This window comes from Acanthochromis polyacanthus, chromosome 1 (genome assembly GCF_021347895.1).
Source record: "Acanthochromis polyacanthus isolate Apoly-LR-REF ecotype Palm Island chromosome 1, KAUST_Apoly_ChrSc, whole genome shotgun sequence".
Taxonomy (NCBI): Eukaryota; Metazoa; Chordata; class Actinopteri; family Pomacentridae; genus Acanthochromis; species Acanthochromis polyacanthus.
This window is the reverse complement of record NC_067113.1, coordinates 32,233,623-32,258,293: the sequence shown is the minus strand read 5'-3', so window position 1 is coordinate 32,258,293 and position 24,671 is coordinate 32,233,623. Positions and strand designations below refer to the sequence as shown.

At 36.6% G+C, this 24,671-nt stretch overlaps 1 protein-coding gene across 5 annotated transcripts in view; it reads left to right on the top strand.

Annotated features, from left to right (window-relative positions):
• The window catches only part of slc4a11 (solute carrier family 4 member 11), a 173,151-nt gene that overhangs the window by 70,947 nt on the left and 77,533 nt on the right, over positions 1–24,671 (top strand). For 3 of the 5 annotated variants that reach the window (XM_051952307.1, XM_051952375.1, XM_051952340.1), the window contains exons 2-3: positions 9,756–9,806; positions 13,181–13,297. In XM_051952307.1, the coding sequence (XP_051808267.1) occupies positions 9,756–9,806; positions 13,181–13,297 (168 nt within the window). The remainder of the gene's footprint in view (positions 1–9,755; positions 9,807–13,180; positions 13,298–24,671) is intronic. The other 2 variants (XM_051952453.1, XM_051952401.1) reach the window with 1 other exon arrangement.

Below are 24,671 nucleotides of genomic sequence, written 5' to 3'. Positions count from 1 at the left end.
GCAGCAAAATCAGCCATTTTACTGAAATACATCTCTTCAATAATCGATAATCTCAATAATTTTTGCAAAATCTTGGACACCTTTTGATGACATATGTTGTCAATTGACGCTATGTACACCCCCTGTCAAAAGTTTTGAGACAGGTTCTCATTTATTTGAATGAGAAAGTGTCTCAAAACTTTTGACAGGGGGTGTATGTGCAGCAGAAATAAGAAAATTGATAAAATTTGGAATAAACATTTATCAAAGTGCCCACAGAGTACATGGGAGCATTTTTTTGTGTGGTTTCAATCAAGAAACGGCAGCAAAATCAGTCATTTTACAGAGGTGCATTTCTTCAATAATCTCAAGAATTTTTACAAACTCCGAGGCACCTTTTGATGACTTATGTTGTCAGTTGATGCTACAAAAACTAAACAAAATTGAAATGAATGACAAACCTGGAATCATCATTTATTAATACTGAAACAAAAGATCCTACAAAACACCAAATATTCCACATACTACAGATATTTTATTACATTCACTGTTAATTTCTCTCACGTTTGTGTACACTGCCTGCAGTTCAGCAGAAAAATCCCTGGGTTTTCATCATTTCGGCTTCTTGGTTTCTCCTAAATTAGTATATTTCCTTCTATATTTTACTGTCTTCTGCTGACTCCTGTCATAAACGTAGAAGATCTAGAACCCAGAAATGTTCTGTTTTCCTTGTTGGAAGTCCTCGCCTCACCTGGTAGCATTTTTTTTCCTGCGGTTTTGACAAGAAGTAGCAGCAAAAAATCAATCGTTTTCCAGAAATGCATCTTTTTTCTTTTAGTCTCTGAGGTGGAACTTATTGCCACAGTCAATAATTATGAGCTACAACTCATCAATGTCTATATTTACTCTTAAAAAAAGAAATATTTTAGACATTTAAACTATTTTGCATTAGCAGCAGGTTATACGTTTAGCTGCCAAATTAATTTATTAATGCAGTCTTGAAATAAAACATAGAAAAAAATGTGATGTTCTTGTTAGAGGTGATAAAATATGTAGTTTTAAACTTTATTATACAACTAATAGCACCAACAGTAAATAAAAACAAATGATTTAATTAGGAATAAAGCATAAAAACGACATTACTTACTGCTAATTAAATAACTACACAACTATACAATAAGAATGTTTGCGTTCTGCTTGTAAATCTTGAATACCGTTAAGTTATTTTTGGTATAAGCTATTTTGTCCTCTTTAACATTTTGTGAAAATGCACTTCTTTGCTTTGTTGCACTGAGCTGAACAATCAATAGCGCTCTGATGTCTGTGGGCTCAGTATGAAGTTGGAGTCAGCAGGTGGTTGGTTTAGCATAAAAACAAACAGTGGACAAAAGGGGGGGGAACGGCCAGTCTGGCTCTGATCAAAGCTACAAAATAATCCTGGAAAGATCACCAATGCTTGGGTTTAATCTGCACAAAAACTCAGCGTGAAAAGAACGAGCTGTGGGTTTAAAGGGGGCCGTGCTGCCTCGCCGAGAGTCCAGAAAGTCAGGAAGCAGCCAAACACGCATCTCTAACCGTCTGAAGTCCAAACACTTTCTGGGTGTTTTTTTTACGCACTTTTACTGCAGTATAAAATCCTGCATCTCTATGGAAATAACGCAGCTACAACTAGAATGGTCTTATGTCGCATTTTATTGCAATAAATCATTTCTAAAAAGGAAAAATGTAACGATACACTGCCTGCAGTTCAGCCGAAAGTTACAGAATTTTTGTCAGTCTGGATCTGTTATGTGCCATTTATCAGTTATAAATCCATGGATCTTGAAAAGAAAAACTTCAATTGATGTGACCAAATGCTTAATCGAAGGGAATCCCAGTGAAGATTTGAATTTCCTGGGCTTCTCTGGGTAATTTTGCAAGTTTTTTCCACCCTCTGAAACACCTTTCAATGACATATGTGGTGATTTAACATTATATAAGTAAAAGTACATTGATTTAAGTTGAATTGAATTTACCACAAATTAAAAATGGACGACAAAAGACTCTGGATACTATAGATACTTACTACTTGCGTTTGTAATTTTGCATTCTTTCTGTGTAAACTCTGCCTGCAGTTCATCCTAAAAGTCCACGCTGACTCATTCACAGCGGTACTTTATTTAGTGAAAATGGTTTATTTAGTTTTCCTGTAGTTAATTTCTTCAGTAGACATTTAGAATAAGCTGATTTTGACAAAAAAAAAAAATGCAATTTTAAGCCTAGATTTAATGAATTTTTCCAACAGAACAGCAAAATGCACAGACAAGTAGTTCAAGGGCCATTGGAAAGTTGAAAATCTTATGATTCTTTCTGCTTTTACAGTTTATGTGTCTGGTAAGTGCTGTTATTTTTGCATTTTTTAAATAAAAAAAAAGCGCCTTTCATCATTCGGATGATCATTGTCTTGGATGAAAGTTGACCAAAGGCTGGCATGTAGCTTGATCACATTCTTAACATCTGGCGTAGTGGGAAACCTAATAATTTGTTGTTACATCTAAAACCCATCAATACTCGACATATTAGCTACATAACCAGGTATGCTTCAGGTGTTCACTTTGCTCTGCCTCTACAAAGATCTAATGCATTAAAGAGGACAGCAATGTACAGAGCAATAACATATTGGGATGAGCTTCCACTACATTTAACCATGATAAATAATAAAGCAAGATTCAAAAACAGATTAAGAGAAGCGGTATTTAGCAAGGAAGTCGGTTTGTAGTTTGGTTGGTTTAATCTGAACTTCTCAGTGTGTAAAATGGAATACATTTTTATTTATTTATTTGATTTGATTTTTAAAATTTTTTTGTTGTTGTTGTTTTGGTTCTGGTTGGTTTCAACAATTTAAGGGTTAAATTCCATTACATCTCAGATTACTTTTGTTTAGATGTAGTTATATTTTATTGTAAAGACTGTATTTTATTGTATTATTATTTGAAGTTTGAAAAACGTAAATTTTTGGACCCCAGGAAGAATAGTCTTCACTGCAGTGAGAACTAATGGGGATCTGTAATAAACATAAACATAAACATTCTACTGCAGGCTGAAACTAGCCTCTCCCCTCATTTCCTCCTCATCCTTATGCTAAGCTAAGCTAACCGGCTCCTGCTGTCTTCATCACATCCACCTGGGACACCGACCGTCTCATCTGCGTCTCTAAACTAATATGCGTATTCCTCAAAAAAAGGTCAAACTGGTCCTTTTAAACTCTCTGTTTTCCACTGGGATGGTTTTGGTTTGTAGATAGGATTTTTAAAAGCACATTGAAAAAACAAAACAAAACAAAACTCAACATTTCATTAACGATGGCGGCAAAAGTAAAAGTAGCAGAGAGGGAGACTTAGGAGGAAAAATGCAAATATTACAAACCTGCATGGCTTACATTATTTTGGGGATAAATGAATCCCTGGTTGTTTAACTTCTGCTTCTTCTTTTTTTGAATCCCAGGAGTGACGGAACGTTTTGTGTAATTAAAACTGCATCCTGCGTTTAAGTGTTTGTCACATCAAAGAGTCCCTGGAGGAGCAGAGATACTGTACACTTCCAAATTTAACGACACAATTCAACACGTGGAAGAAAAAGGCTCGACTCTTTATTTTTAATGCATTTTTTTGTGCTCGTACAGGCGTTTTAAGTGTTCTTTTTACCCCCAGCTTGTTTCTTTTTGCGTGAGATGTCCGGACGTGCTAAACGTGTCGGTTTACCGTTCAGGAAAGGCCTCGGTGAGGTCTGGGAGCTCCAGTCGTCCTCCTCCTGCAGCAGAACGTCTCAATAACCTTCAGAGTATCTCCATATCGGCCTCCTGTGCCATCGACATGCTGCGCGCATCCTCCGGTCTGTGTGACAAACACTCCCAAACTCTCTCAACTGTGCATTTTGTAGCGTAGCTCTCCACCAGATTAAGTCTAATTCTGAAATGAGATATCCTCCGTTGAAAAAAAGAAGCTCCACTAGCGTTGCAAAAACCTGCCTGGAAGCAAAAAACAAACCTCGCTGTGGATAGTCATAGCAGGCTTTAAATTCAGGACCTTTGCCGGTGAAAAGAATGTCTGTTGCAGCCTGTTAACATTTTTTACATCTCATGAACGGAGCCGATAACATTTTCTATTCTCAGCGGTGAAACATGCGGCCTGCGGACCAAAACCGGCCCACCAGAGGGTCCAATCCAGCTCGCGGTGCGATTTTGCAAAGAGCAAAAATTCCAGAGAAGACATTAACCAAAGATTGTAAATTAGTAAAACTGTGAATTTAAAATAATTTCTAGATCATGAGAAGTTGCGGAGTTTCTCGTTTTTGTAATATTTTGTCTTGTTTTTGTTGTTTTATGTCTTTTTGTTTCCTTTTCGTCTCACTTTTGTATTTTTATCATTTTGTTTCTCGCTTTTGTCATTTTTTGGTCAAATTTTTGTCTTTCGTACATTTTTTTGTTGCCATCTGAATTTTTTTGTCTCTCTTTTTATGTTTTGTGTCGTATTTTATTTCTTGCTTTTGTCTTTTTGTGTGTCATTTTTGCCTTGTTTTTGGTCTTTTTTGTCCTACTTCTGTCATTTTGTTTCTCGCTTTTGTCATTTTTTGTCAAATTTTTGTCTTTCGTCCATTTTTTGTTACGATCTAAATTTTTTTGGTGAATTTTTTGTCTCTTTTTATTTCGTGTCATTTTTTAAATTTCAGTTCTTGTTCTTGTCTTTTTGTGTGTCATTTTTGTCTTGTTTTTGTTGTTTTTTTGTCTTTTTTTGTCTGACTTCTGTCATTTTGTTTCTCGCTTTTGTCATTTTTTGTCAAATTTTTGTCTTTCGTCCATTTTTTTGGTGCAATCTAAATTTTTTGTGAATTTTTTGTCTCTTTTTTTGTTTCGTGTCGTTTATCTATTTTTTTCATTTTATTTCTTGCTTTTGTCTTTTTGTGTGTCATTTTTGTCTTGTTTTTGTTGTTTTTTGTCTTTTTTTGTCTGACTTCTGTCATTTTGTTTCTCGTTTTTGTCTCGTTTGTGTTTTTTGTCTCATTTTTGTAATTTTGTTTTGCTTTATTCAGTGTTTTGTGTAGCGTTTTTGTCATTTTGGGTTTTTTTTTTGTCTTGCTTGTGTTGTTAGTCTACTTTTTGTAGTTTTGTTTCTCACTTTAGTAATTTTATTGTCAAATGTTTCATTATTTTTGTCGCTTTCTAATTTTTCTGTCAAATTTTTGGTCTCTTTTTGTTTTGTTTTGTGTCATTTTTTGTCATTTTGTTTCTCATTTTTTTGTCATTTATTTCTTGTTTTTATAATATTTTGTCCTGTTATTGTTGTTTTTTGTCTTTTTCTGTCTTACTTTTGTCGTTTTGATCATCAAGTAAAATACTTTATCATTCAGTTCCATGGAAATGATCAACTGAGGTATAATTTTGTTGAAATTTAATTTATTTTTCTTAAGAAGTTTCAGGTTGCTCATGATGTATTGTAAAAAGATAATTCCTTAAATGTGAACATTTTCAGAATGTACTTTTTAGTTTGTTTTAACCCATCAAACCTGCATTTTACATTTTCGGTGCAACAGGTTGCACAATGTGCAGCGTTAATCAGAATCAGAAAACAGAACGTCGGCAAAGTGTTTCCACATGTTGGAAGGATTCATAGTTTTTAGTTTTGATATTTGACTTGGAGGGAATGCATACCACTGGGGGGGTTTCTTCTGCCGACTCTTCATAAATCAGAAACAAAAATGTTCCGTTTTGCGTTTTAGAATTCATTGTGAGGAAGCCATCTGGAAATCCGTGAAATTCATTTCTACTGTTTCTCAAGATTTCAAGTTTTAAAGAAATGCTGTCTTTAAAATAAAACTTCAAAATGACACCTTTTATCAGGGTCAGTAACTGCAATATCAGAAGATTCTTCAGATTTTCAACTTTCCAACAGTCTTTAAACTGCTCTTCTGTGCAGACGTTTGCTTAACATCATGATAGTTTAACCAAATCTTTTTTATTCTACCTTTTTTGTTTAAAAAGTCACCAAAAATTACCAAGTTGCACTGATCTGAATCAATAAAAAACATCCCTCTGTCAAAATTGCACCATTTTTCAGAGGCAGAAACTGCAAAAATAGAAAGAAATCTGCAGAATTTCAGCTTTCCAACGGTCCTTGAAGTAGTCATCTGTGCAAACTTTTCTTATTCTTCCCTTAAAATCCAGATATTTCATCCAAACTTTTTATTCCACCTTTATTCATTGAAAAAGTCACCAAAAATAACCAGCTGCACTAAACTAAACTGAATGAATAACAAACCGCTCTGCACAACTAAGACTGTGTTTCGGACTCAAATCCAAGGGCTTGTTGATGCAGTGGAAAATAACTGAAATATTTACAAGACTGTGTACAAAAACGCACCAATTACTGACCCAAGGCTGTGCAAGGTTACGTAGTAGTGCATCATATTAACCATCCAAACCCCCAAAACAAGGCGGCAGGGTAGAAAAACATGTCTTTAAAAAAAAAAAAAGTCAAAATTCAGAGCCAGAAACTGTAAAAGCAGAAAAAACTATTTGATTTTCAGCTTTCCAACAGTCCTCAAACTAATCCCATATGATATGTGTGAAATCCATGCTTAAAAATCACAATATTTTTTCCAAATCACATTATTCTGCATGTCTAATATTTAAAAAAAAATCACAAAGAATCAGTTTGGACAAAACAAATCCTATAGAGAACACAAAAATCTGCAGTCCTTTCTGCAAATGTGAAAGTATTTCAGATTCAGCTGCATTTACAGTCAGAGCAAAAATTCAAGAACTTTTCAGCTGAAATCAATTGAACTGCACTTAGTGTAAATCAAAGTGTCAATCAAAGTAAAAAAAAAAAAAAAATATCTGTAGGCAGTGTTAAAGTGTCAAAGTAAAAAAAACTAAAGTATCTGTAGGATGCAGAGTCACCATCTTTTTTTTTTTTTTTTACCAGTGCTGCAAACCCTCACTGGCATCTAGAAAAATGCTCTAAATATTTATTCCATTTTTATTAATTTTTTATATTTTTTGTGAAATAAATAATCGAAGATTTTTTTTCCTTTTTTTCATTATTTATGGCTTTATAATTTTGAAGTTCTGCAGCATGAAAACTGACAACAGTTCTGGGACTTTTAGGATGAGCTGCAGGCAGTGTTTACAAAAACAGGAAACACATCATTAATGTAAGTAGTAAAATATCTATAATATGTAGAGTCACCATCTTTTTTTTCCCCCACTTTTGACAAAAACTTTTGGGTGCTTTTCTGCAATTTTTGTCAATTCAGTTAAATTCCATTCATCGCTTTTTTAGGTTCTTTTTACTTCTAGTCTTGATTGCTCTGTTTCCATAAAGGTGCAAGACTTTATATTGCAGTGAAAAATGAGCCCACAGTGAGTAAATACAATTTTAAAAACGATTAATTGATTCATCGCAAAAATAATTTACATATCAGTCAGAAATGTAAATAATACTCAGTAGTTGTCCTGCAGTCATAACTCCAAACCAGCACCAATAATATTCATCTTTTATCCCATATTTATGATCCTAATTTGCATCAGAAGCTGTGTTGGGTACCTAGTTTTCTTCCCCCGTCGTTGGGAGTTTTGTCACGTCGCTATCGGCGTGTTCAGCGAATTAAAATGTAAACTAAAACAGACTTTATTACCGTCATCACATACAGCCGCTGACAACAGGTGACACGAGCAAAACTGCAGCCCAAAAATATTTCCTACTCGTCCGTGGAATTTTAATGAGCAGCGGCTCTGCAGTGTTTTCCAACCGCTGGAACCCGTGCTGCGCTGGAAAACGACACGGTGATGAAACTAATTCGTCGGCACTGAAGGAAAGCGGCGTCGTTATTCCATGTTTTTGTTATTGTCGGCTAATCCCAGTACAAACAGTCTGACAGAATCTCTCAAGGCTTCCAACCCTTCGTCCCCAAGCTCGTTAGCTTCCACTGAACGCTTGAATCTTGACAAATCGTCCACAATAATGTATCCCCACTGTTTAGATTATTTCCTAAAGCAGCCGTGCACTTGTTTTGAGGACAAACGCGCCATAAATACTGAGTGAATTTGGTTGTTTTCGGTGTAAAACTTGACTGACTCAAAGTGAACTGCGGCGCGTGTCGATGCTAATGAAGGAATCCCACCAACCAGTGCAAATGTGTGACTCACTGAGGGGCTTTTCGGTTATTTTTTGACAACAGTGGAGCTCTGTGGTACAGAGGAAAATGATATATTAGGATTTAGGTACACGGATAATAACTTGTTTAGGTCAATTTGTTGACAAGGAAAAAATTAAAAAAGAATGTCGGACTCGTTCTCTAACTTCTAAATCTGTTTGTGGGTTTGAAATGCATGTCATTTCACAAAATATGTTTAAAATTACACTTTAAAGCTAAAAGAATGATCACAATTTCACAATTCCGACAGTCATTGAACTAATCATGCATTGTCAGTTCTGTTCCGTTGTGTAAGTTACCCAAATCTTCGCTTAAAATCCTGGTGTTTTCACTAACTCACTCTTAAATAAATAAATCGCCAAGAATAAGTAATTTACTTTTTCTAGAATTGGCAAAAAAACAAAAATTCTGCATCTTGTGCTGCCACTGTGAAGCTATGATTCATTCAACTGTGACCGAGATTCACGAGATGAAAATTCTGTGCGTACATCACTTCCTGGGCAAAAAATTATCAAAAAAAAAAAAAAAGACACGCTCAGTCAAACAATTTCTGACTCGTCTGCAACCCTCAGTCATGTGAAAAAATTAAGCCATTACAAATTTAAGTAGTAAATATCTACAGTGTGTAGATAACCTGTGGGCAGTTTGAAAAATGTTGTACAAGTAAATTCAATTTTTTCCCCATTTTTGTAAAGTGAATAATCAAAGAATTTTAGTTCACTGTTTATTTTTATTTATTTATTTATTTTTTAATAATATATATACATAATTAATAATAATATCTATTTTATATATATTTATTTTTTAATTTAGAATGCATTTTTTAAATAATTTAAACTTTTTTTTTTTTTTTTTTTTTACAATTTCCTGTTATTTATTAGTGGAATATACATGTATATATGTATGGCATTATAGTTTTGTCATACTGCACAGAAAATGTGTTTAGTTTGTCTCTACTTTTTGGTTGTTTGTTTGCTTTATATCGGAGTGAAAAACGAGCCCACAGCAAAAAACAATGAATTGATAAGTCACAAAAATAGTTGACATGTTCGCCAATTTTCTAAATAATCCCTTTGAAAACACATATTTTTTTAAAAAAGTCTAGATTTTTTCAGTTTTTAATGATTTCTAGCATTTAAAGATGCGGGACTTTATACTGCAGTGAAACAACAGTGAGTAAAAATGTGACAAGAGCAGAAAAAACCCCACCAAAAACCAGCTTGTGTTTGAGATATTTAATTAAGACGCTAACTGTCACAGCATGGCCGCCTCCTGCGCTGTTTGTTCACTGGATGTGCGATTAGCAGCCGCTGCTATGCCTCATAATGACCATTAGGGGGCAGATACCGTCATGCGTGGGTGAATGAATGAATGCTAATTGATTGCGGGTGACTGCACGCGTGTTTTCTGCTCCCGCGGTGGCTAAAAACAGCTCCAATAATGGTGCATGTTTGTATTTAGAACCTTTTCTCACAGCGGCAGTTACTGTGTAAAAATACCAAATAATTGCTCCCTGCCAGGCCGGCTGCTGCTGCCCAGATTCACCTCACTGATTACTGTCTTTCTGCTTTTTGCTCTTGCAGAGGCGCCTCCCTCTGGGATGTCCAAGAATGGATACTTCTTTCAAGAAATGGGTGAGTGTGAGCCGCCGCCAGGAGACGATAAATCTTTGTATAAACTGCAGAAAACAAAATAAGAAGTAAAAGATGCATTTCCTGCGCATTGTGCCGTGTATCCACAGTGAAAGACTTTTAAAAAATCCTCACCCGGCTCTCACGCTTGGCTGCATTTGGATATAAATAATGAACTTTGCTCCGGCTGTTATGATAACGGCAGTTTCATTCCCTTCAAGCCAAGGAGAGGCGCCCAATTAGCATGTGCAGCACAAGCAGTCAGGACAGAATCTACTTGCATCGGATCTCCCCGTCTCCCCCGGCCAATTATTCGCCTCCTGCAACACGACGCCGATTCGCTCAGCAGATTTGCAGCAGACCCCCTGCTGCTGCCGCCGCTGCTGCACATAAATGTCTTTATTAGGAAACCTTTTATCAAGACGCAGCTGCATGATTGTGAGCGTTAAACACTGCTGTCGACTTCGAGGTAGATCTTTAAATGCACATGGTGACCAAAAACTGCATCGTCTTTAAGTGATTCCGACAATGCAAAAGCTTAAAACTCCTCCCAGCACGTCTCAGAAGCAGCTGCACTTCTAGATTTTATTGCAATTTGTCCTGTATTTCTAAATGATAGATTGCAGCCTTGTAATATTTTCATTTTTGACACTTTGGTCAATAATTTGTGCAACACTTCTGTCACTGAAATAGGAAAGGCCCTTTAAAGATTCATTTGTACATTGAGTTTTTCACACAGTTACTTTTAAGTTGAATACAATCATTATTTCAAAAATGTTCCCTCTGCTTTGGAAAAAATGGATCTAAAATTGCAGGATGTTTTCATTTTTTCAGTGAAAAGTGAGATTTTTTTATAACAAACCTTTTATAATTTTCACAGAAACTGATGCCGTAGCATTTTGGAAGAGGAAACTATCTTTTAAAATTGCCGGGCGTTTCTTTTAATATAAAAACAAGACAAACTTTTCATTGAGTGGAACCGTCGTTGGGCTGCATCGTTCTCGCTCTGAAGGTGATTTGAAAGTCAGCCGGTGAGTCTGAGGCTGCGGAGAGAAGCGGCGACACGGCGAAGGTTCAAATAATGCCAAGCGCTGAGGGACGGTCCTGATGCAAAGACAAAGTGAACGGACTCGAAACGGGGAGCCTCCTCACCGAGAAGGTCAGCGGATGAAAGAGCAGGAGGACGAGGAGGAGCTGCTGGCTGGATGGTATTTGGAGGCGCTGGTTTCCGTGGGATGGATTCAGGGCTGCTGCTGTGTCACAGAGAGAATAGGATGAGTCATACGAAGTGAATCCAGGCTGCTGCTGCTGCTGCTGCTGCTGCTGAGACCATTACGCAGCAAAAAACACTAACAGCTCCACGTTCACCTGTTGATTCAGGACATGCTGGTCTTTTCAAACGTCATTTCTTAGATTTTCTTTTACAATTTCAGACATTTTTAGGTGCAGGAGTAATTAACCCTCCTGTTGTCCTCATTTTACTTTAGTTTCCTACTGAAACAGAATTAAAATTTTAAGAAATAAAAAGAAATAAACAATGAAAAAAGAAACAAAGCAAGGAAGAAAGAGAGGAAAAAAGAATAAAATACAAAGGGACATGAAGATGGACTGGAGTCAACAAAGAGAAAAGAAAAATCGTCTTTTATTCAGATAATAATGATTCTACATTTATAATAAATACATTTTAAATTATCAGCAATGAAATAAACAAACAAAGCAACAAAGAAAGAAAGAATAAAAAACAAGAATAACAAATCAAAATATTGTTTCCTTGTCTGAAAAAAAATACAAAAATTCAGCAAAAAAAATCCCCAAATTTCTGAAAATTTGCAAAACCTTCAGAGAGAAAATTCCAATAATGGCTTAAAAGTTTCCCTTGAAAGTTTTGTTTTTAAAAAATCCCCCAAATTTGGCAAGAAAATTTTTGTAAATATTTTCTAAAAATGAGTAAAAAATCTTCCAGAAAAATCCTAAAAATATATAAAGTGATTACATATATATATATCAGTAAAACTTCTAATATTTACTCTAAGAACATTCACATAAAAATCAACCAAAATCCAGAACATTTCTGAAGAATTTTTAAGTGCATCAGTGCAGCTTTTGCCAGTGAATGTCCTGCTATAATTTTGCATAAGGTATAATTTATGTAAGTGCATTTTGTTTTGAAAAGCCAGCTATTTCACAAACCCTCATCAGCAGCTTTTGACATCTTTCAGCTTTTACTTTGAAAGTGCATCAATCAGCCAATCAGCTGTGAGTCACTGGTTGCTTTCAGTGAGCAGAGCAGGCAGACTAACGGATCAGGCCCTCGAACAAACCGTCACAGTTCAGAAACTGTAAGTCGCATTGAAAAAATTCTTTCACCGTGTGAAGCAGAATCTTGTTTTGTACAAACTGATGTATTTTCATGTCTGTACTGTGTTTTATAGAGATTTAGTGGAAGGTTAAAGAGACTCAAGTTTCTGATTTGGAGCTGCGATACAATGGGAGCAAATGAGAGTTTTGGTTGATGCACTCTGTGCTCTGAGGTGATTTATGAAAAAACTATAAACCCTACAGCAATGAGACTTACACTGGGTGAAAGAGGACAAACCTGCCCACATTTAAATATATAAATTGTTCGAGTAGACAAGAAATTGTGAGAAGAAGATAAGTTAACTGCATCTTTTGTCCTAAATCTTTTTGGGTCAACATTTTGATGGAAAATCAGGATTTTTGAAAAAATTCGTAAAACTTCAACTGCAACTGCATAAAAACCGTAAAAGATGCAAAACACGGGTTTACACTAAAAACATTCAAAGCCTTGTGAGCTGTTTAAATTATGAAAGAAGTTTCTACTGTAAAATCTACCAGAGCTACAGAGTTCTAAAGATGGCTGGCTTTGGCAGCTGTCCGGCCCACTTTCCATTCATTTCAATGGGGATTTGTTTGTTTTTTTTTGTTTTTTTTTTTACAGTTTTTTACAAATTTCCTTAAAACTGTACAACGAATTGATACCAAAAGTCAAGGCACACCTTTATCTATTGAGCCACACATTTTAATGTTTAATTTATGTGGGTTTTCTCAAAGCTGTGGGATCAATTAGGCGTTGAAATTCGATGCCGAGTGAGTTTCAGTGCTTATTCGTTGGTATATTTAATTAGGGATTGACCAATATGTTCTCTTTTGGTTTGGTTTTTCAGGCCAATACCAATGCCCACAGATGCTTCATTAATCATGCATTAATAATTCCCACACAATCTTGAAAGATGCTTGTTTTTAGGGACTCTGCGGCTACTTTGGCTGCAGAAAATCGGCACTAAATCCGTGCATTTTCCGGCCTGAACGGAGGCCGCTGAGGTCCAGGAGGTGACCCTGTGCTGTTGTGTCCCCAGAGCAGCGGGAGGCGGAGCAGGAGGAGGGCAGCGAGGGCCGAGAGGAGGGACAGGACTCGCCGATCGCCTGCGGAGATGACATCCACCTCTACGACAACCAGATCAGCCCTGGGCCGGGTAAGTACCGAGCAGAGGAGGGAGGCAGCGGGGGTCAGAGTGTGCACCGAGGATAAGAAAAGAGGGAAAAATAGAAAGAAACGAGATGAAGCGATTAGGAAAGAACGATTTTAGAAGAGGGGGGAGGGAAGCAGGACGAAGAAACGGCTAGAAAAATGACTGAAAAAGTAAGGAAAGGGTGGATGAAAGCAATGAGAGCAAGACGGTGGAACTGAAGGGATGTGTTTGCAAGAAATGTACCTTTTTCAGACAGAAAACTTCTATTAAATATGCAAAAATCTGTACAATATGCATCCACCAATCACTGACGCACATTATAAGACATGGTTGTTGCAATTTAAAGCAAGTAAGTTAGAAAAAAACATGCTAAACAAGCTGAGAGGCGGCAGAAAAGGTGGATGAAGGGAGGATGGGAGAGGGATAAGGATTTTTTTTGGCAAGAAATTTAATTTTTTCTGTTAAAAAAATCATGCAACTTACAGAAAACTTTGCAACGTGCACCCACCGATCACTAATGCACAGTAAGTACATGGTAGCTGCAATCTGAAGCAAAAAAGTAAGAAAAAGAAAGCAAAAATTTTACATTTTTACAGTTTTAAAATCATGCATATTCATGTTCAGATGGACTTTATTTTATTGGCTTTAGTGTCACCATTTTCCCTCAGTTTGTCACCTGTCCAGCACCAAACAGCAAAAAGGCAAAACTAAAAGCTTCTGGTGCAAACAGTGGAGCATTCAGCAGCTTTTAAGAGTCTGTGCATCTCTAAAAAAAGGCAAATATTAGACGTAGTTTCATCAAATTGACAGAAACATGACTCAATATCGGCGTTTCTTAGGTCTGCTACATGTAAGCATCAGTTTTTGAAGGTTTGAAGTCCGAAATAAAACAGAATTGTAGTTTTTGAAGCACAGAAATCTCTTATGTGGTTAATCAGGATAGTGTGTTTGTAGTTTTAACAAATTTGACCTACATCAGACTGAATCTAAATCTTATTTTCTTCTGTGTTTCGATGATGTTGTGGAAAACCGCCGTAACTGTTGAACACAAAACACGTTAATATTATACATAACAGAGTTCGTCCACGTTTTTAAAACAAAAGCACAAATGTAGCCGCTTTTATTGCAAACAGAATCTCAGAAATTCCTTTAAGGGTTAGCTCTGGGAGTCCAAACTTCTAAAATCCAACCTGAGATGAAATATTTCTCCTTCTGTGGACCTCAAACCTTTTTCCCTCTGATCTCTTTTCTTCAAACCTGAAGCAAGCGGCAGACAAACATGCAGAGCGAGTTCAAAGTCGAACACGAAGTAGTTACCCTGAGAACAAAAAAAAGCATGAAAATACAACGAATAAATAGATAATGTAGCAGGAATTTAACACGAGATTGTTTGTTTTTGCAACAAATACCAAACTTTTAATGCAAAAGAGCCAATAATTCTTATTTTTATGTGTAATTACTTTGGGTCTGATGATAAATCTGAGTTAGTGTGTGCACATTTCAGATCTTATGTAGATAAAATAAGGTCTTCTACAACTACTGACTGGATCTTGAGTGGAAATACAGTCAGTTTAGCAAGAAAATCTACATATAGATGAATAAAAAACCTGACAGCTGTCTCTCGCAGTCGATAGTCCCTGCTTTTCAAAACCGTGTGGTCGATATCTCTTTCTGGAGACGTTCTGTATCGTAGCGTGAGACAGATTCTTCAAAGAGGAATCGTTCAGCAAGAAAAGCAAAAAAAAAAGCACCAAGTTCCGACTGATTTCTGAGTCCAGGCGTTGGCTGACAGACGGCTCCTCGGCTGCAGGTGGGGGTGATTTTTGACCCCGTCGCCGGAAACCCCCGACGGGTCAACAGGTTAGCGTTGCCATGGTAACAGCCACAGGTGCACCGCGGTGGGGGGGGAGGGGGGAGATGTGACAGGTGAGCGGTTCTCCATACATAGTAACACTTAAGGCGTCTGACAGGAGAACCGGAGTGAAGAGAACGCGTTAGAGGACGAGAAAACAGCCGAGGAAAGTCTGCGCTCCGGACGGCAGGTCTGGAATAAAAACACTTCACCACAGAGCAGATCATTTTCAGCTGGGAAGGTACGGAAATATGGACTTTTTTTGGACAAATCTTTTTCAGACTCTCTGTCATTTACAGATGTACCCGAAATCGCACAAATTAGCGTCACAGTTAGCTGAAAGGACAACCTCTAACTGCAATAACAGTCCATTTTATGTCATATTTCTCAGCAAAACAACAACAAAACACACTGATCATATGTGCAAAATAAGAGGAAAATCTAAATGAGAGAAAAGAGAACCAAAGGGGTTGTCAATGTGCGTGCAGAAAAAATAGATCTAAAAACTACATTCTGTTAAAAAAACTGAAAATCTGGCAGCAGAAAAAACATCTGAGAAAAAGGTGCCATAGTATAGCATTAAATAGCTGTGAAAGCGGTAAGAATAACATCAAATATCTTCTTATTTCTTGACTGTATGTCTGTTTTAGAGCAGTTAAACACCAAAATCTCACTCAGTCTGTGAAAACACAACACAATGAGCTGGATAACAGTCTCCAAAAAACTTAAGAATTTCAGTTTTTGATTAATCTGGTGATTTAAACCTCTGAAGTCCAAATAAAGTGGGTTTAGAAAATCTTTAAATGTCTTTAATATTTTGCCAAAGTTCCACCTATTATTAGAGCCAGAAACTTTGACACAGTCGCCAGATTTTGTAATTCACGACGGCCCTTGAACTTATCATTTGTTCCCTTCTGTTTGAGGTTGAAAATTAATTAAATCTAAGCTTAAAATTGTGATATTTCATGATAATTTCTTCTTTTAATTTCAACCTTTTATAAAGCCACCAGTGACTCGACTGCGACCAACAATCGCGTGTTAAAAATACATGAATTTTTTACTATTATTACGAGGTTTGGGGTTTAAAAAGTGTGTTTTCTTTTAAGACAATCCCAAAATGACACCATTTATCAGTCAGAAACTGGAAAAATGGAAAAAAAAAGACAGATATTCATCTTTCCGACAGTCTTTGAACCACTCATCTGTGCAAAACTTCTCCAAATCTGAGCTTAAAGTCTTGATATTAATCCAATTTTTATTTTCTGTGTGTCTGGTTTGAAAAGCGGCCAAAAATCAATCATTTGCTCTAAACAGATTCTGTAAAAAACAAACATATTGAGTTGTTCTGCACAACTTTGAAGCCATTTTTGATTCAACTGCGTCCAACAATCACATGCTAAAACTACATGAAATTTTTTACTGTTTTTTGAGGTTTGGGGTTTAAGAAGTGTGTTATCTTTTAAAACGGTTCCCAAGTGACACCATTTGTCAGAGCCAGAAACTGTAAAAATGGAAAGAATTGGTGGATTTTCATCTGTCCAACGGTCTTTGAACTACTCATCTGTAATGTCTGAAACATAGACTGTATATAAAGCTGGACGTAGCATCTGGCTCCAGAATTGAAGCCCACCCGGAAGTGTCAAAAACTTGCAATATCCCGCCGTCCGCTAGGGTTGGCTCCAAAAAGCTTTTGCTCCATAGACCCCAATTCATTTTTGGAAAAAATAAAATTTGATAGACTGATGTTCTACAGCTCAGGATTTTTTTCCCGTTAGTTTTCATGGTCAAAATGAGAGATCAGGTGGCCGATCTTAAAATAAATCAATACTGAATTTTAAATAAATCGTTAAAGTTGGCGGAGCCAGGGGGCGTGGCTATACTTGATTGACAGTCCCATAGACTGGTCCTGCCCCTAGTTGCTCTCCGGTCCAGTCTGTGTGATGACGCTTTTTACGTCACTGGCTCCAAAAAATCCAAAATGGCGACCAGGAAGTAGCAAAATCCGGGCTTCATTTTCTCGGCATTGAAACCAACGGGTGACGTCACGGTTAGTTCACGTCTGGTCTGAAAACTTGATCAAATCTGAGCTTAAAATTATGACAGTCCATCGAAATCACACACAGAGAATGCGCAGATTTTCTACTTTCCAACAAAGCGCCACCTGTTTTTCTGTATTTTTTATCATTATTATTTTTGATTTATGTCACAAAGTAATATTTTATGATTCTACGCCGGTGGAATCCGTCCAGCGTGTCGAGGACTTTTAATCACGTCCTGAAAAGGAAGCAGCTCGGTGATTACATCAGAGCAGGAGACAGCAGCTCCTACCTTAATCTAATTTACTAAACATCTGTGTGTCGTAATTAATTCATTTCGCGGACGATATTTAACTGGGAGGAGAAAACGCCGTCAGGCTTTATTTGAATTCTGCTCTCCTGCCTGTTTCCTGGATGGGTTCAGTTTTGACCTTTAAGATGTTTTACTCTGCTACAGCAGCTGTTATATATTTTATAACGGTTTCCAACTATTAAATTGATTAAATGGATTAGAGCAGCTAAAAATGTGACTCTGGGAAACAATAAGAAAACCGATCAGAAAAGAAAGACGAGGACTGAATGTCAGAAAAAAGAAAAAGTTTGAATAAGATGAACCAGGATGCAAGCAGGAAATAACCATCTAAAACTATAATGTAAAAAACAAAATTAAGTTAATAAATTCACAAATATGTGATGGAATGGAGGAATACTGTAATTTTCAATAACTGTAAAAACTAATAATAATGTCTGGAAAAAATAGCTGTAAAATAAAAAAATTAAATACAGACCAATTCCGTCTGAATTCACAGATGGGGGTTGCAGCACCATTTTCAATTTGGCTTTGAAAATTGAGCATGATGCAGTGATGGCTAGAAGTTGGGACTTTGCATGGCTATAGTAAGAGGATAGATGAGTTTCTGTGCAAATTTGCAGATCTCTACCACCTGGGCTACATTGACTTCAGGGTCCTTGAAAATTAGGCACTTTTCATGGAAGGCAAAGTTCAGCAGTCCATATCTCTCTAAATAATGTGCCGAGAGGGCTCGCCCTGGATACGTTATAAGCCAGTCTGGTCTAGAGCAATACTAAATGGTGCTAAGACATTAATCTGTAAGATTTGTAGTATTTTTAACACCCTTAACCCTACTCATGAGTGTTTTTTACAAATAATTTATACATTTTGGGCAGGCCCCCCTGCTCTGTAGAGCCTTCTCCTGAGTGTGTGTGTTGTTTCTAGGACATCACCAACATGTAGAGAGCTTGGAGAAAAAATTTCAAGTCTCTGTGATGCCCAGAAGCAGAGATATAAGCATTTTAAAACCTAAAAATTCCAGGCGAGGATTGGGGGGAGGGCATTTTGGACTGAATTATTAAAATTTGAAAATGCCATAACTCCAAAATTATTAGGAGTATAAGCCTGTAAGTTTGCACATAAAGTTTTTTTATCATGATCTTCCACCACCAGCACCCACAGTAAAATTGAAGATGGTGCTGCAACCCCCTTCCTGAATATTTGGTGTTTTGGGATGGAATAAGCCTACAGTGAAACAATCTAGTTTTACAGTTAGACATAAAAAGAAAAAAGAAAAAAATCTGTATATTTGATGTGGACATAAATTCATTATTTACAGATTTTTAAAATTTTATTTAAATAAATTAGCACTTCTTTTAAAAATGCAAAATAATTATATCTTTGCTGACTTAAATTCAACAAAACTCTATATGAACACATTAATTTAGATCTTTTTTATTTATTATATACAGATTTTTTTTTTTATGTGGACAGTATATGCAGTTTTTCCTGTTGTTTTACAGTTTTTTTTTTCTGTGGAGCATTTCCAGTAAAAGTGGTGAAACCATCGACGCCACGGTTTAAACCCTGAGTCAGACATACTCTGCAGCTTCAATCCTAAACTGCAGCCATTGCGAGTTGAAAATTGCATTTTTTCAAATCAATTTTATATTGATTAATTGTCCAGCCAAATCTAAAACTCATAAAAACTCTCAGACGTGACCAAAACATAACTTTAGAGCCTTATTCTGCAATATTTTGATTGAGGAAAGTCTCCGAATATTACAGACAGAACCACGTAGAATATATTGTGAATTATTCTTCCTCTTTAGACTGACTGTGAGCTGATCTGTTCCTAACTAGGGGATAAAATCCACAGTAGCCTTCATGAAAAAATAATAGAAAAGTTCATCCAAAGTGCAGATGAAGACGCTGCGAGTGGAAATTTGGCAAAAGTTTCTGTCTTTTTAGTGCAAATGTCGCCTTTTCTTGCATCTCTAAACGGCATTTTTTTTCACTGAGAGAATAAAGAAATGTGAAATAAATTCCGCAAACTCTGAATTTTTGTCAACGCCAAGTAAATATCAGTTTCCCATCGTGTTTAATTTGTGTTTCAGCGCTAATATGAGCATCCACAACCCCCTGCCACAACTGTATATGAGTCTCATTATCTTCTTTTATTTATCTTTCCGGTCCGTCAGGCACAGATTTTTTATTTTATCGCTCTGGCTCCATCTCCTCCGTTCTTGTCAGCTGAGAGAAAACTCCGTCGTAAAGCCGTCCCCAAGTAGAAATGATACGGTGACTGTGTTTCTGCCAGGCCGGGCTCCGTTCCATTTCACTTCAGTCAGTTTGGCCGAAATGCTGGAGAGGAAAAGAGTCACGAGGAAGAACGAAGTGGGAACGTAAAGGTCATCATGTGACCTCCACAAGTCTGAGGGAGGTCTGGATCAGGAGTGGATAATGAGCTGGTTTCAGATCTAAAATAGGCTTAAAGTTGGATTTTACTCTCGTTTAGCATGAGCAAGATTAGCTGTAAATGAAATATAGAGGAGTCGGAGTGTAGTTCAGTGTTTCTAAACTCAGTTCCAGACACATTTATCGTATTAAATTTGGATTTTAATGACGTTTGTGGCGATGACGCCGACACAGAGAAGTTATTAGTGCAAGAAAAACGGTTTGCTTAGTGGACAATTTGAGTTTTTTTTCTGATTCTGTGCAAAACACGTAAAGATAATGCAGCACTTTTCCATTAAATGATACAGTATCAGAGAATTTCTACTTTTCTTATCCGTCACTTCACTGTTTACTAACAATAATATATATTCATTTATTTATTGTGATTAAATTTTATTTTATTTTTGCTCCTAGACAAAAGAAAAGTACTACTAACAATTATTGGCAATTCTTTTGGATAATATTAGAGATAAATAAAATGAAAAGGTGAAGTAATTCTTGTTTTTTTAATAATTACTTTGCTTTAGAAATATAAAGTCACAACAATAATATTTATTTTATTTATTTTTTATGTTTTATTTTTACTCCAAAACATAAGAAAGGTATTATCGACAATTACTACAGATAGTTTTATAGATCAATAAAATGGAAAGTGATTCTTATTTTTTTAATAATTATTTTCCTTTAGAAATATAAAATAATAGTAGTAATATTTATTTCTTTATTTATTTGATTTTATTTGTACTCTCAGAAGAAATCTATTATTGACAATTATTATATATATATAATTTTGCTTTAGAAATATAAAAACAATATTTTTTCTGTTTATTTAAATGTATTTGATTTTTGCTCCCATAAGAAAATGATTATTATGACAATTATTATGGATGGTATTATTTTGCATAAAAAATTCTTAATAGATATTTTTTTAAGCCTACTTTACAAAGGAAAATAAAGAATTAGAAAGTCAGACTTGATTAAATATACAAAACTAGTCTCTAAAACCTGCATAAATATCTTCAGTATTATTCAGAGGAGCTTTAAAAAGAAATGCCAAAAATAATTCTAACCTAAAATAGTTTTCTAGTGTGTTCTCTGAGTTCAGTTCCTGCTTCATCTTTTAGAACCCAACTGAAAAAAACCTGTAGATTCTGTAGATTATGTAAAAGTTATGATGTTTTGAAATGGTTGCATATTGAATTTCAATAAACCGTCATGACACAGTTTCATTCCTTTATGATAAAGTGAACCCAGCTGCTTATATTCCAGTTGATATGTGTGTTGGAATATTTAAATAAGCTCAGTGACACTAAAAACGTTCCTCCAGGAAAATCTTTCTGAGTTATTCAAGGTTCTTCCAGCAGCTCTGTCTCTGAATGGAGACGTTTTATTTTCCTCCAGGAGCCTCGCAGCAAAAACAACGATGTTCCTTTAGGCTCTAATTCTGATACCGTAGAAAAAGACGATGGTTCACAGTTCAGTTTGACTTATTCCATAGAAATACCAGCTGTATCTCCAAAAAATTACATTTTTATCCGACTAAATCTAATCTTATCTCTACCAAATAGAAATTTACAGATTAAGTAGAGCTGATTAAAATACACACATTTCACCTTGTAGCATGGAATAAAATATTTTGTAGAATTAATTAATGACTTTTTTCCCAATAACATGACATAAAATAATGGAGATTTAGAAACAACCTTATCAATACACATACATTGGAAAAATGGAGGAAGTAAAGATGAATACCATCGAGCAAAGCGGGCTCCCAAGAAAGCAGTTTATGCTGCTAAAAAGAGAGCAGAAGTGGGCAGGTTTGCCAAAGCTGAGAAGAAGGGAGAGGATATCTTCCGTATCGCCAAGCAAATGAAGAAGGAGAATCAAGGTGTGATGGGTGACTGTTGTGTTAGGGACAACCAGGGAAACCTTGCAAAGGCTTGGAAAGAACATTATAAGCACCTACTGAATGTGGAGTTTCCGTGGTCAGCTGACAATTTGCCACCCGCCGAACCAGTTCTTGGTCCCCCAATTCTCATTACTGGCGAGATGATGGTAGAGGCAATCAACAGGATGAAGCAGAGCAAAGCTCCTGGTCCTACTAGTATTGTGGCCGAAATGTTAAAAGCCTCGGCCGAAGCCGGTTGCCCACTTCTTTGTGATCTTGCAAACGCAATTATTGCAGAGGGAGCAATTCCAGGTGACTAGAATATGAGTCATATCGTCAACCTGTATAAGGGCAAAGGTGATGCTTTAGAAAGAGGAAGTTACCGTGGGCTAAAACTAACGGAGCACTGTCTTAAGGTGATTGAGAGGGTACTTGAAAAGATCATTCATACACTAGTGGAAATCGATGAGATGCAGTTTGGTTTTGTGCCTGGTAAGGGTACCAATTTTCATCTTGCGCCAGCTGCAGGAAAAGCACCTGGAGAAGGGTAAAACCCTCTATCTGGTCTTTGTAGATCTATAAAAGGCTTTTGACCGACTCCCACGTGAAGTACTGTGGTGGGCAATGAGGAGACTGGGTATTCCAGAATGGCTTGTTTGTGCTGTCAAGGCAATGTATTCTGATGCAAGGAACAGGGTCAGGATAAACAACTCCTTCAATGACAGTTTTGAGGTCAAAGTAGGTGTCCATCAGGGCTCAGTATTAAGCCCTCTGCTGTGTTGTCCTAGAGGCTCTGTCTCGTGACTTTCGCACAGGTTGCCCTTGGGAGCTGTTATACGCGGATGATCTTGTGCTCGCCTCGGACTCCATGGAGGGTCAGCTGCAGAAACCGCATTCTTGGAAAGCTGGAATGGAATCGAAGGGCCTCCGTGTAAATATGCAGAAGACCAAAGTTATGATTTCTGGGGTAAATCTGAACACGCTGAAGGACTCTGGAGAATATCCCTGTGGTGTGTGTAGAAAAGGGGTTGGTGTAAACTCTGTTCTCTGCACTGACTGCTCACACTGGATTCACAAGAAATGCAGCGGTATCTGTGGGAGGTTAACTACAAATCCCTCCTTCAAGTGCAGCAGATGCTTAGGATCCGCACTTTCCATCGATGGTAGACCTATGGTCTCTGTCGTTGTTGATGACCAACAGCTTGCTGTCGTAGACTCCTTCTGCTATCTAGGAGACACCATCTCTGCAGGTAGTGGCTGCGAGGCTGCCACTGTAACTAGAATCAGGGCTGCGTGGGGAAAGTTCCAAGAGTCTACCCTTACGCACATGTGGCAGAGTTTACTGCAGTTGTGTCAGGGGAGCAATGTTTTATGTGTGTGAGCGCTGGCCTCTGAAACAAACAGATCTGGATCGGCTCCTAAGAAATGAGAGGGTTATGCTCCGCTGGATGTGTGCCATAAAACCTGCTGATAACATCAACACCCAGGAAATCCGCCTGAGGCTCGGTATTGATGACTTGGTTGTTGCCCTTAGACGGAAATGCCTCAGATGGTTTGGTCATGTCCAGAGGAGCTCATCATGGAATGGCCAGGTCTGCTCCCTGGATGTGGGTGGACGCAGGCCCCGTGGTAGACCAAGAAAGACCTGGTGTGAGGTTCTGAGGCAGGACCTCAAGCTCTCCGGACTGAGCCCAGAGGATGCGGGAAACCGTATCTTATGGAAAAAGAAAACAAACGCCATTCAACATCACACCCGTGGTTGCAGTGGCACAGTGACGTAAAATGCATAGTGAGTGAGTGTGATACATTCTCCCCATTAACACATCTTTTTTCTTATCCCCCCCCCCCCCCCCCCCCCAGCATAAAATAAATTCAACATTCTGTGATTTATCTGATCTTTCTATGGTAACTACACTGTGCAAAAACCTGAAAGTGACGTATTTTTTATGAGACATAAAAAATTAAGGCTTTTAATGTGGAGGATTGGTGGCCTTTAGGAGGAAGTCTGAAATCTGCTTAATAAGGTCAATATCTGCTCTGATCTGACCAGTGAGTCTCTGCTGGTTTATAGTTTAACAGATAAAACCTCAGAAGTAAAAGGTGCAGAATAGAGGAGAAAATATTCTTAAAGCAAGAAAAATACAAAGTGAACCTGTGGTTTTTTTCATAGGAGTTAAAATGAGCTTTTTGTCACCACTTTGTGACCCTTAATGACTAAAATAAAACAACTGTTTACTTATGGCTGCCTGAATAATAATAAACACTTATCGTGATCAAATAACACGTTTGGTCTGTATTTATACACTTAACATGTCAATTAATATTATTTGTGAGTAATTTTACGGTCAAAAGGTGTCAAAGGATAATCATTTGTGACACTTATTTAATTATCAATAATTTTTTGCCTGTTTATTACATAAATTTTTACTTTATAATTTATACCAAATTTTAATATACCATTGTTCAATCTTTATTGTTTTTTTTTCCATTTTAAATAATGATAATGGCAGAATTTCTCAAAAAAGGTAAATTTTTATTGAGATAAATACAAAAAGAAAGTGTAGCTTTACAGTAAAAAGTTAAGTAAGTCATTTTTCTTTCAATTAACAGTAAATATCTGTAAAATAATAACGTTTAAAATATTAAACGTTTAAAATATTTTTTGCCAGCACAAAAAAGTGTCATTTTGCTGTCAAACGTAGTAAAAATACAAGTATTGGATTTTTGACATACATTATTTGATGTTTTGATCTGTTTTTTGTTTTTATTTTTTAGGGTAAATGTAATGTACAAAACAGGGAGATCTTTTCATTATTATTATTATTATTATTAAGTAAATTAGACTCTTTTTT